General features: G+C 44.7%; 1 protein-coding gene across 6 annotated transcripts in view; it reads right to left on the bottom strand.

The window, feature by feature from the left end:
* Positions 1–12,107, bottom strand: part of MAGI1 (membrane associated guanylate kinase, WW and PDZ domain containing 1) — a 607,822-nt gene extending 595,715 nt beyond the window's left edge. For all 6 annotated transcript variants that reach the window (XM_088027661.1, XM_028110469.2, XM_028110471.2 and 3 more), the window contains exon 1: positions 11,795–12,107. In XM_088027661.1, the coding sequence (XP_087883787.1) occupies positions 11,795–12,107 (313 nt within the window). The remainder of the gene's footprint in view (positions 1–11,794) is intronic.
* Positions 12,108–12,422: the final 315 nt, after the last annotated feature.

Genomic DNA, 12,422 nt, shown 5'->3' with positions numbered 1-12,422 from the left:
AGCAAGAAGGGCTGCCTTCATCTTCCAAAAACAAAATTCTACCATATAACCCTGGTGCTGAAGGACAGATACCCACTGGTCTTAGAGGTTAATCGTGTTCTGAAAGCATCTACTCTTGGAGTAAAGGTCAGAGTCCTGATTTATCTGTAGAATGCCCAAGAAAATTGTGTTATTGGAGACTTTCCTGCTATATTTAAAACCTAAGAGGTATACATAAAATTCATTCATTTTTTTATTTGTAAGGCCACACATTTCACAGTAAAATCATCTCAGAGCAGAGAACATGTACCATTCCCAGTGCATATTCATATAAATGTTGTCATCAAGATGCCATTTTGCACCCAGCTCAAAGACTCAGCAGACCCTGAGACAAAATACTCCAAGAATTATTATCAGCTGTCAAAATATACCCTCTCCTCAGCTCCTCACAACTAGAATGGGGGACCTGTCACCAGCCGGACCTCCAACAAACACAAGCAGACTACAGTGACAAACTGGACCACTTCTGGAACTTATTATTCACTTCAACACATATTTATTGACCCTCACTGTGAACTGGTCACTATCCTGGGCCCTGAAAATACAGACAGGAGTAAGAAATGAGATTATGGCTCTTGAACAGATGAAGTGTGAGAGACATCAAGTGAGAGAGACAAACACATAAACAAGAGGCTGCAAGCTCATTGCCCAGACCAAATATGGCTCCCAGATGTGTTCTGTTTGGTTCATCCATGCTTTTGGAAGAACCCTGAACCAACATTTTTAAATTGTCAAAGTGCGTCTTTTAACAATTCAAGCTTCTGGATTCTCTCGAATATTTGAAAAATATGGCAGCACTGGCCAATGTTCCCACATGTCAGTAATAGGCTGAGGCTAAGTAGCAGCCACTCCCTCTGAACAAAATGTGTCCTCCCAGTTAACCCCAGACCCCACCAGTCCCTAATGCCCTTTGAAATACCTACTCAGCATTTATGTTTGTAAGTACTATTATTTTAAAAAAAAAAATCCAGTGCTAGGTAGTATGTGTTATAACTGAGGTAGGTAAAGAAATACAGGACTCTCACATACAGGTACCAAGGATACAAGCTGATGCGCTCTCTGAGTCTTAAGAAGATAAAAGTCTTAAGAAGATAAAATTCAGGGGTGCCTGGGTGGCTTAGTTGGTTGGGTGTCTGACTCTTGTTTTAGCTCAGGTCATGATCTCGGGGTCATGAGTTCGAGCCCTGCGTCAGGCTCCACGCTCAGTGCAGAGTCTGCTTGGGATTCTCTCTCTCCCTCTCCGTCTGTTCCTCCCCCTCTCTCAAATAAATAAAATCTTTTTAATAAACAAATAACGAAGAAGATAAAATTCATGTGAGCCAAGCATTCTAGACATCTGTACATGGAAAATATCTGAAGAAGTTTACTAAAATATAAGTATAAGGATATTCATCAATGTATTGCATAAAATAGGAAGGGAAAACAACCTAAACGTTCAATGTTCATCCTCAAAACATGGTTTGATATAGCACAATCAGAAATGATTCTACAGCCATTGAAATGACTGTAGATAAAATATCTATTATAGATATTTTAAATATCTAAATAGATAAAAATATCTATTTTTAGATATATTTGTAGTGTAGAAAAAACATCCATGATATACTGTTAGGCACACACACAAAAAATTCCACAAAACAGCATGTGTTGTATTATCCAATTTTCATAAGAAAAAGACCCTCCTAAAAAAAACTAACAAAAAAAAGTGTGTGTGTGTGTGTGTGTGTGTGTGTGTGTGTGTGTGTGTGTGTGTTTGGATATAAACAGAGTATGAACACATGTATTTCTCTGAGTGGGATTACAGACAATGCAGATACATTTTCCTTTTGTATTCACATCTTTCTGTATGGTACACATTGTTTAAATGAGGAAAAAAATAACTCACACGGGAAAAAAAATATAAGCTGTGGAAGCACACGTCAGCTATAAACAGTGATTGACAGTTCTTCGAGGTCACAATAATATTTGAGTTTTTAAAAGATTAGAAACCAAAATCTAGATGCCTATGCTTGGCTTAAAAAAAAAATCCACATGCTCTAACACCAAGGAAAGTTCTTTTTTAACAACTTGATCTGGAGTTTTGAATTCTTAACCAAGTCACACAGACTTAAACAGGCTGATAGTTGGAGGAGGAAATGAGCATGCTCTCCCTATCAGATGTAAATTCTAACTCTTGGCCAAGAATCCAGGTGGTAAAATACTGACTCTATTTAAATCAAGCCAAAGCGATGCCTTCCGTGGCCACATTACATAAGCAATAGGCATCATCACTGCACACATCTGGTCAGAATACAGGCCCTCTAAGACCTTCAACACAATTAATTCAATATTTTCTCCACAGTTCAAAATGCTACAACAACTGGCAGAGAACCATCTTAAATCATCACGGAAAAGTCAGACATATGGCTAAGTATATTTAATATGCCTTAAAAATAAGCCACGGAGTTTCTAGCCAACAAGATCTTAGGCAAGAATTTTTTTTTTTTTATTTAGTGAAAAGTTATGCCTACTCGTTACCCTCAAAAGAATTCAATTGAACAGATATTCCTTGAGCACCTACAGAGGGCAGAGATGACAAACAGAGAACAGGGATGTTGTTGCCTTCAAGAATTCAAGAAACACATAATCCAGTATGGGAGACAGACAGGCAAATCTACAATGACAAGACACTATTGTCTTGAAATCAAGATGTGCATGGGGGAGAAAAAGAGGGCAGAGAGGAGGAAGGAATCAACAGTGTTGGTGAGGGAGAACAGGGCAAACAGAGGAAGGCAAATATGCAGCGCTTGACAATATGGAGCGGCACATTCTGGGTTCTGGCCCATGAACACTCTGGGAATCCATTTTTATTTCTAGGCCTGTCCTCAGTGGGGTCACACTCTCAGGCAGCATCCACAGTGACCCCCCCACAGTAAAAGGGCATAGGGGCTCCTGGCAACACATTTCTAGTGTGTTAAACCTAGGACACGAACTTTGGAAACAGGCAGATCTGAACTTGACTCTCACCCAGGTCAGGTGCTTGGGAGCGAGGATAAATGACGTGACCTCTCCAGCTCATTTTCTCATGGCTAAAATGAGAATGACATCATCTACCCTGGCAAAACCCTAACTTGGGTCTCAGCAACCTATCATAAGATTCATAAATAACAGTTACAATTGGTTTACTGCTCCTAATTCAGATTCCCAGTCTCAGCCCCGAAGTTATACATTAGAGCAGGGTTTCTCAACCTCAGCCTCCTGGCCATTTAGGGCTGGATAATTCTCTCTTGGGGAGGGGGAGACAGCATTGTACACTGTAGGATGTTCAGCAGCCTCCCCATTCTCCACTCCCTCCATGCCAGCAATATTCCCGGGTCCTGAGTTGTAACAACCAAATACGCTTGCAGGCATTGCCAAATGTCCCCTGAGTGGGCAAAACCACCCTCCGTTTTAAATCACTGCTTTAGAGGAACTCACCGATGGGTGTCCATTTCTCAACTGAAAATCATCACAGCTGCTATGGTGTAGGTATTGTGGTAATGCCTATATGCCTATATGCCTATATGCCAAGCAGAGGATTAAGTGTTCTGGGTACATTTTCCCATCTAATCCTCACAAGCAGCCAATGAGGTAGGTATTATTCTCATTTTCAACTGAGAAAATGGAGTTCTGGCAGGTTAAACGCACTCATGGTCGCTCAGCCGGAAGTGGCAGAGCCTGAATTTGAACCCAGTCATGGTCGCTCAGCCGGAAGTGGCAGAGCCTGAATTTGAACCCAATCAGTCTGACTCCAAACCCTTATAACCCATGTCCCACTGCTTCCCTTGACACTCCTGATGTGGGAACCCAAATACAGTGCCAGAAACGTCAGAGGACCTCCGTGTCAGGTTCTCCAGGATCATTCTGCCTGGGACCTCCAGGAAAGAGAGAGGACTTCTCCATCCTCTATACCTTGATGCGACCTGGGACCTAATGACAATAATTAGAATCAGTATGTCACCACTGGGGACAAGGTGAGAAAAATTCCACCGACACATGGTGAGGTCCACAGTTTCCTTCTTACTTATCTGAACTAATCCAACCACAGCTGATTCAAAAAAGTGGCATCTGAATCATGCAGAAAAATGAAGCTTTTTTCTAGACTTTAAAAAGCTCTCCAGGAAACTACACCACAATTTCTATCTCTCAGAAGATTCTTTCTTCTCTTTGGAGTGCTTTCAAATGAGGAACATTCAGACAATAATAGAAGCCAACATATATTGAGCACTCACTATGGGCCAGGTCCTGTGCCATGTGGTTTCCTTAAACCTCCTCCTTTTATTCTTATCAACTCTAGAAAGTAGGTATCACCATTACCCCCATTTTCAGATGGAGAAACCATGGCTCATAGAGGTGAAGTGTCTTGCCCTGAGTCACCTGGCCAGCAAATTTAAAAATCTGGCTTCTAATCCAGGCCAGCTTAAGTCCAAAACCTACACATCTATGATACATCAATAAATTGATACTGGCGGGTTATCTTACAAGCAATACCGCCATCCTGTTAACACGGTATAGAGCAATAATTTTGAAACATGGCTTATCACCAGGGCATAATTGCCTTTTAATTGCACCATCATGCCGCTGTCCATAAAGAGAGCTTTGAGTTTTGTCTCATGACAGGCTGAAAGATTAGCCTTATTGTGGAAAACATAACTATGTCCCATTAAAGGTGCACACAAATGCCTCTGAGGGCAATCATGATGGGGTTGCCACCTGAGCGGGGAGAATGTAATTCTCTTACGTAATTCTTTCTCATGACAACGAAGGTGGTAACAGAAAAAGTCTATACACACAGCTGGAAGTACCCGGAAGAACCTCTCACAGTCCGTTTGAGGGTGAGACAGTTTGCGAAGTCTCCTGACATACTCAGGTGCTGCCCGAAACCCAACACATGAAGACCAACTGAAACTGGCTGTCAATGCTGCCTTCAAGAATATTCCTCCATCAGTCAGCTAAGCTCTACTTAGCCACACTCACAGACTGCAAAAGACAAACACTCATCAAGGTTAATGTGATCCATCGTGAATTACCCACATTTCCAGCGACTTTCAAATATGGGATTTTCAGAGGCAACCGAGCTCAGGGGAGATTTATTCTAGTTCTCTGTTTGACAGTGGACGTTCAACAAATACTTGAGCAACGAAGACGCACCAGGCACTGCTCTTGGTGCTGGGGATGCAGCAGCAAACACATCAACAATGTCCCTCCCCTCTCAGAGCTTCTCTTCTAGGAGAGACAAAATAAGGATTTTATTTATTTTGAAGTGATCGCCCTGAAATGGAGTGAAATAAAGCAGAGGAAGGCTACAGAGGATGACAAATGGCAGTGGGGTTACAGCTTCCAATAATGTAGTCAGAGAAGGTGACACTGGGAAAGACTTGAAGTTCAGGAGGGAGCAGGCCTTCCAGATGTCAAGGTGAGGACTAGCAGGCTACAGATGGGGAGAGCGAAGACATGTCATGGGCCAGATCACCGGGGGCCTTGTGAGTCACTGTGAGGACACTGGTTTTCAGTCTGGGGACTAAAGAAATGATTATAAGTAATGGATTACTCCATTCTTTAATTACTTAGCCATAAGAAGAGACGAGTATTATTTAATCATAAAAGACCTTGCTCAAATTCCATCTTCTAATTTTGCGACACGCCTTCAGAAAAGTTAGCATCCAGAACACACTGGACTCTCCATTGGACAATTTACTATAAAGCAGGCATGAGTATGATAGGCATGTCCTTGACATCTGTGGGGATTCAGCTGTGGAAACGCCAAAACAAATTCACAAGAAATACTATATCGATGCAGGCATCCATAGGGGTGCAGTACAGCCAAGCTCTAGTGTTTACGAGGGATTTTTCAAGGTTATAGATCTCACATAGAAGCTGCATAAAGACAGGCAAGAATGCAGTAACCTACTTTTTTAGGATGTGAATGTCAGCCCTTAATGAATTTGACAGCCTTTATTCTCAGTGTATACAAATCAGTATATACTGTTACACATATATACAAACTCAAGGAAGGGACCACTAACATCAGAGACCGGTGTTTTGCATTAAATAACCATCGTTTATAAAGCAACATCCTTCATGTAAACCCTTGTGGTAAGGAGATGTCAGAATGTTTTCTCTTATAAACCACTTAATTCCCCTTGGTGGATACCATCAATTCTGCCATCCTAAACTAGCTGGGTAATGAATGCCAACAAATGCAGTGAGCCGACTGTATGTCACTGCATCATAAGGTCAAGTTAATCTATTTTTAAATAACATGGCCATTGGCAAAGCGTGGCCACTGGAAACAATGGACAAGTTGGGTTGCCTGTCCTTGCATTATTTTTTCTAAAAGCTGTGGAATGTTCCACAGTGTAACCTAAAAATACCCTGCAGAGAGTGGTCTTTTAGCACGAAGAATAAAAAGATTGATTTTGAAAGTTTAAGTTAAAAAAAAAGATGCAGGGCTCGATCCCAGGACCCTGGGATCATGACCTGAGCCAAAGGCAGACGCTTAACGACTGAGCCACCCCAAGAGCCATGTGTTTTAAAATGAGAATGACTGGGGCGTCTGGGTGGCTCAATCCGTTAAGCGTCTGCCTCGGCTCAGGTCATGATCCCAGGGTCCTGGGATGGAGCCCTGCATCGGGCTCCCTGCTGTGCAGGGAGTCTGCTTCTCTCCCTCTCCCTTCCTCTCTCAAATAAATAAATAAAGTTTTTAAAAAATAAAATGAGAATGTTACAGAGCTGTTGTAGTACATTTCAACTGGTCAAAACAGACACACATCAGAACAAAACACAAAAAGGCACAAAGAACTCTATTCAATTGTGTGTGGTCATAATTCCCTCATTACAGTGAGGGAAATGTTCTGGTGGTGGCGGTGTGGTTTTTAAGCTGTGCCTTATCTATTGTCCCTGCTCTGTCTAAAATGCAGGCAGTTTCAGCTTCCAGGCAATTTGCAAAACCACAGACTTCACCTATGAAAATATGTAAGCATGACCTACGATATCACCACTTTGGGAAACTACAATCACACCATCTTAAGCTTTTGGAGTCAGGGTTACTCAAGGCAGTGCAGCATTTTAGGAGTGCAAAGGACCTCCAGGGCACGCCCATTTTAGTTCTGGCATGAAGGAACGAAGTGAAGGAACGAAGAAACATTGGCCCGGAGAGGGTGACTTGCCAGAGAGGACAGCACTAGCAGGCAAAGCTTGCTCCAGAGCTCAGGTCGGCTGCGCCATGGGTCATATTCTCAATGTCAGGCTGTGCCTTAGGGCAGTGATTCTCAAAACTGTGCAAGCCTCCGAATCACCTGAGGGCTTCTTAAAAACTGCCCCACTGGCTCCGCCTCCGGAGCTGGGAGTCGCTAGGGCTGGGGCAGGTCCAGGAATTCGCCTAACCAGTTCGCAGGGGATGCTATGGCCACCGGTGTGGGGGCCCTACTCTGAGACGCGCTGACCCAGGACTGAGGAACCGGGGCTTTCGGCACCCAGCACAGCTGACCGCCGACCCGACTTCTGCCACTTGTGTGACTCCTGGGAAGGCTCCCAAAACTCCGAGGGCCTCAGTGTCTGACATCTGCGTCCAGGGGCGAGGAATAAAAAACAAAATGTCCATAAAGCACTAGCTTCGCCAAGCACCTGGCACATTCTAAAGCAAGCGCTTAGCTTATATCCTACAGCAAAGTTAACTGAATTACCTTTTTTTCTTTTTCCACATATCCTAGGATGGCTACAATTCAAATGACAGACAAGATTAAAGACTGGCAAAGATGCGGAGCAACTGGAATATTTTTGGCACCTATATTCATAAGAGCGAAAAATGGTAAACAGTCCAAAGTCCAATGACAAGCAAAACTATTTTAAAAACCGGTGTGTGTGTATATACATACCCATATATACACACATACCGACGATGGAATACTACTCAACAATAAAAAAGAACAATGAGGGGTGCCTGGCTGGCTCAGCCGGTAGAGCACGTGACTCTTGATCGTGGGGTTAAGTTTGAGCCTCACGATGGGTAAAGAGATTACTTAAAAATACATAAATAAATATATAAATACTTAAAAAAAGAACAATGACACAATATGAAATCTCCAAAATATTTTGAGTGAAAAAAGTCAGACACAAAAGACTACATATGGCATGATTTCATTTATATGAACTTCAATAATAGACAAAATTAATCCGTGGTACAGGAAATCAGATAGCCTTTGCCTCTGGAGGAAGTGTGAAGAACCAACTGGAAAGGAACAGGAGGGAAATTTCTAGAGTAATGGAAATGTTCTATATCCTGATTTGGGTGAAGATAAAATGAACATAGGGGCGCCTGGGTGACTCAGTCGTTAAGCGACTGCCTTCCGCTCTGGTCATGGTCCCAGGGTCCTGGGATGGAGCCCCGCATCCGGCTCCCTGCTCCGCGGGAAGCCTGCTTCTCCCTCTCCCACTCCCCCTGCTGGTGTTCCTGCTCTCACCGTGTCCCTCTCTCTGTCAAATAAATTAAATAAAAATCTTAAAAAAAAAAAAAAGATAAAATGAACATATACATTTGTCAAAACTCATCAAACTATATACTAAAGACCTGTGCATTTCACCACAAGTAAATATATACTTACAAAGTATAAAGTATATGCTATATTTTATAAATAATATACAAAATAACTTTTTTTCAAAATAACATATTTTATGTAACATATATATGTATCTGTAAATTTTTTTAGGCACTTTGTGACAAAAGACTGCCTTCGCATCTGAAATGAACCACGTTCTAGTGATCCCAGAATCCTGGGATCAAGCCCTGAGTTGGGCTCTGGCTCAGCAGGGGGCCTCTTTCTCCCTCTCCCTCTGCCAGTAGCTCCCCCTGCTTGTGCTCTCCCTCTCTCTCTCTCTCTGTCAAATAAACAAAATCTTAAAATAAATAAATAAAATAAAATAAAATAAAATAAAATAAAATAAAATAAAATAAAATAAAATAAAAATGAACCAAGTCCAACCTGGTGGATCCACTTAGCTTGGTTCCTTCACAATCCAGTCCTACTTCATATATTACCATTTGCTACAGACTATTTTAGTCTGTGCATCTTTCCAGGGAGCTGCCATGAAATAGACAGCAGAATTTTCTCCCACAAGAAGACCATGACATTTCCATACAGACGGCACCCAGAGTTCCCTGTCTCTGGGAGTGGCTAGCTCAGGGTGCAGACAACACAAAAGTAACATTTTCCTTTACCACATACCAAGGATGAGTCTATCTAATATGATTACAACATAGTAATGAAGACATAGTAAGAGCAATCCTGTCATATAATTTAAATCATATTCTTGCTACGAAGGGGACAGAAGACTAGTGAAATGCTTCCTAGTGTCATGTTTCTGTAATGAAGATGTTGGAAGAAGAACTGTGCCCATGTAATTATCCCATAAAATAGTAGCTTTCACACTGCAGTGGATTCCAGCCACATCTTTATGCTATCCTGAGTAGAACAAGTAGATTTACACATGCACACACGCACGCACCTGCTAGGAACAATCCTATGCAGCACACAGAATGGTTCTGGGTCAAGGGAAATAACATTTGGAGACACTACAGTTTCCTCTCCATCCAGAGGGGTCTGATTCCAAACACACTTGATTATCTGACCCACCCTTCCTAAGTTCCATGATGAGGCACAATGCCTCTTGGATCTTTGATTACTGGTGGACAGAAGAGGTTCAGCCACATGCAGCATATTGCATGTTAAAAACAAGCCCCCATACAGGACCCACTAGACAGAAAATAGACGGATAGGTACCCCTGCCTGTCCTTCCGCCAACTCTTTCTCCAAAACACCCCTGCACCGAGACATGTGGCTGCTCCCATCAAATGCTTTGACACGGTGTTTCCTCTACAGTTCTATTAAGTCCAAACAATCCAGGTACTGGCATTGAATTCATAATCCAGGTTCCAAACACCAAGAGCTAGGCTTAGAAATAAATCACTGGTCAAATTCAATTAAACATAATAATAGCTCATCTTCTTTGGGAACTTGCTATGTGTCAGGCCCTGTTCGGCACACTTTCCACTTATTAGCTTATGTAATACCTAAATGAAAGCCAGGTTACAGATGAGGACACACTCTCAGGGAAAGGAGGTGTTAGACCTCAAGCAAAGCCTGGGGAAATGCACAATGAATGAGGCACAGTCTCTTGTATGGAAATGAGAAGAGGGGCCTAACTCAGAGTTCAGAGTAAGTAAAAAACTACAAAGTACACATTTAGGGGAGCCCAAAGGAAGAAGGGTTTGTTCAGATGCTGGAGGACTTCCTGGAGGAGGTGTCCAAGTGGAAGATGAGGACATAAATGGCAGGAGCTTTTCGTTAACTGTCTATTGCTCCCCAAACTACCAAAAGGCCTGATAATTCCTTCTGCCCCCTCTTCTGTTTCATCCGGAACAGGCCTTTTTCCAAGGATCTGCTCAGCCCAGCCCTCCTTTCCTTTAACACATTCCTCCAGCTGCTGCTTGCCCTTCCAGGCCCTCAGGCACATATGGGAACTTTTCACCACACTCAACTTTGCCACCTCCTCTGGTGCTTTCATGGAGGGGAACCTGTGTCACAGTACTTGGTGGTGCAAGTGATCCTTTAAGGGAATCAAGTCCTTCTCTGTTGGACTGATAATAGGGACAGCCTTTTGCCTGAACCAAACTGAGATGCAAGGGACTCCCCACCACCAGCAGTCATCAAAGACGTGGGTACTTCTCTATAGGCTTCTAAGAGAGGAATCTGCCTTCACTCCCTCCCCAGAAATCAAGCCCTCCAGTCCAGGAGGGTCATCCCCTACCTCTTCCTCCTCCGCCTGCATTAAGGACTCAAACCCTCACTTCTGATACCTGTGTGACCTTGGGCAAGAAACTTATCCAATGTCAATCCCGGTTTCCTTACCTGTAACCTGGGGTTTATAAAAACAACTCGCTCTCAGAATTGTTAATCAGAATAAAACAGCCAAGGAAAGCATTCAACACAGATCCTGGCACGTAGTAAGCTAACAGCGAAGAGAGTACTACCATTATCATTATCAACGATAACGATGGTGATGGTGGTGGAAGCAGCAAAAATTTGGGCTTGATTCGCGCGGACAGAAATACTCCTTTCCCTCCCCCCACGCCTGGGGCTGGGCCACACGACCGAGACACATGCGTCATCCAGCTCCGGGGTGAATGCAGGATCTTCAGGCGGCGGGCACAGGAACCGCAGGGCGGTCGTACCCCAACCCACCTGGAGGGATACCGGGTGAAGCCGATTTCGTGATGGAGGAGGTCAGTAACCACAGACCCTTCTCGTTCATACCCATTCTCCGGGCCTGTGAACCGATAAGTGGTAACAGAATGCAGCGCCTGCGCCTGCTGCATCACTCCCCAGAGGGGTCCGGAGACCGTCCACTTTGCCCCTGCCTCAGTTTCCCAACTCTCCTCCCGGCACAGGCGAAGCTGCGCTGCACTTGGTGGCTGAGATAACAGGTTGGCAAACCAGGCCTGGGAAAAGTCTCCCAGCGTCCCGGCGCAAATCCAACCCCCTCTTTCCAACGCAGGTGGGCAAACAACCCACCATCTTTCAACAACTTTGCTTATTTCACCACGACAGGGCGCACGGCCCCGACTTCCCCTCTAAGCTGCGCTCGGAGGAGGAACGCGGGAAACCGAGATGCGGCGGGGGGCACTCTGCAGGCCTCTCCCCGTTTTGCGGGCGCCTCCCGGAGGCGCGTCCCGTCTTACCTTGTCTGACGGCTTTGAAGGTGACGGCCTCCTTGCAGCTGTCGATGACTCCCAGCACGTCATAGCGGGGCAAGCCGGACACCCGGATCCCCTGCACCTCCAGAAGCAGCTCCCCTTCGCCCAGCCGAGGGCCGTCGCCGCCGCCGGGAAGCCCCGCCGCTTCAGCCGCGGCCACCGCTCCGACATACGGAAACTCCCCATTCTCCGCGCCCCCCAGCACCGTCACCCCCAGCTCACCCTGGGGTCCCCGCTTCACGGTGCATTCGTGAACCTTGCTAGTCCAGTGGTTCTTCTTCTGGATCACTCTCGACATGATGGGTTACACCCCTCCTCCCCACCCTAACACAAAAAAATAATAATACAATGAGAGACAGGTGCCCCCCACAGCACAAGCCCCCAAGCCCCCGCTGGCTCATGGGAGAGACATCTCCCCCAAAATAACGCAACGGGAGAGAGAAACTTGGCAGCCTCGCTCCCCTGCACACACTCGCGCACTCAAGCCATCATAAAACAAACTTTCTGAGCTTCCCCGCGAGCCCTGCACAGGCGCCCGTGAGCTTTGTTTGCATTCCGGTGCTTCTCGGTCCACGTTCCGGCGCCGGATCGTTCTCTCCCGGACCAGAGTCCA

Source organism: Eumetopias jubatus, unplaced genomic scaffold, assembly GCF_037043125.1.
Source record: "Eumetopias jubatus isolate StellerSeaLion01/CBP00866 unplaced genomic scaffold, mEumJub1_p1.0 scaffold_1, whole genome shotgun sequence".
NCBI classification, from domain to species: Eukaryota; Metazoa; Chordata; class Mammalia; order Carnivora; family Otariidae; genus Eumetopias; species Eumetopias jubatus.
Note: the sequence above shows the minus strand (reverse complement) of the source record. Positions and strands in the feature narration are given on the sequence as shown.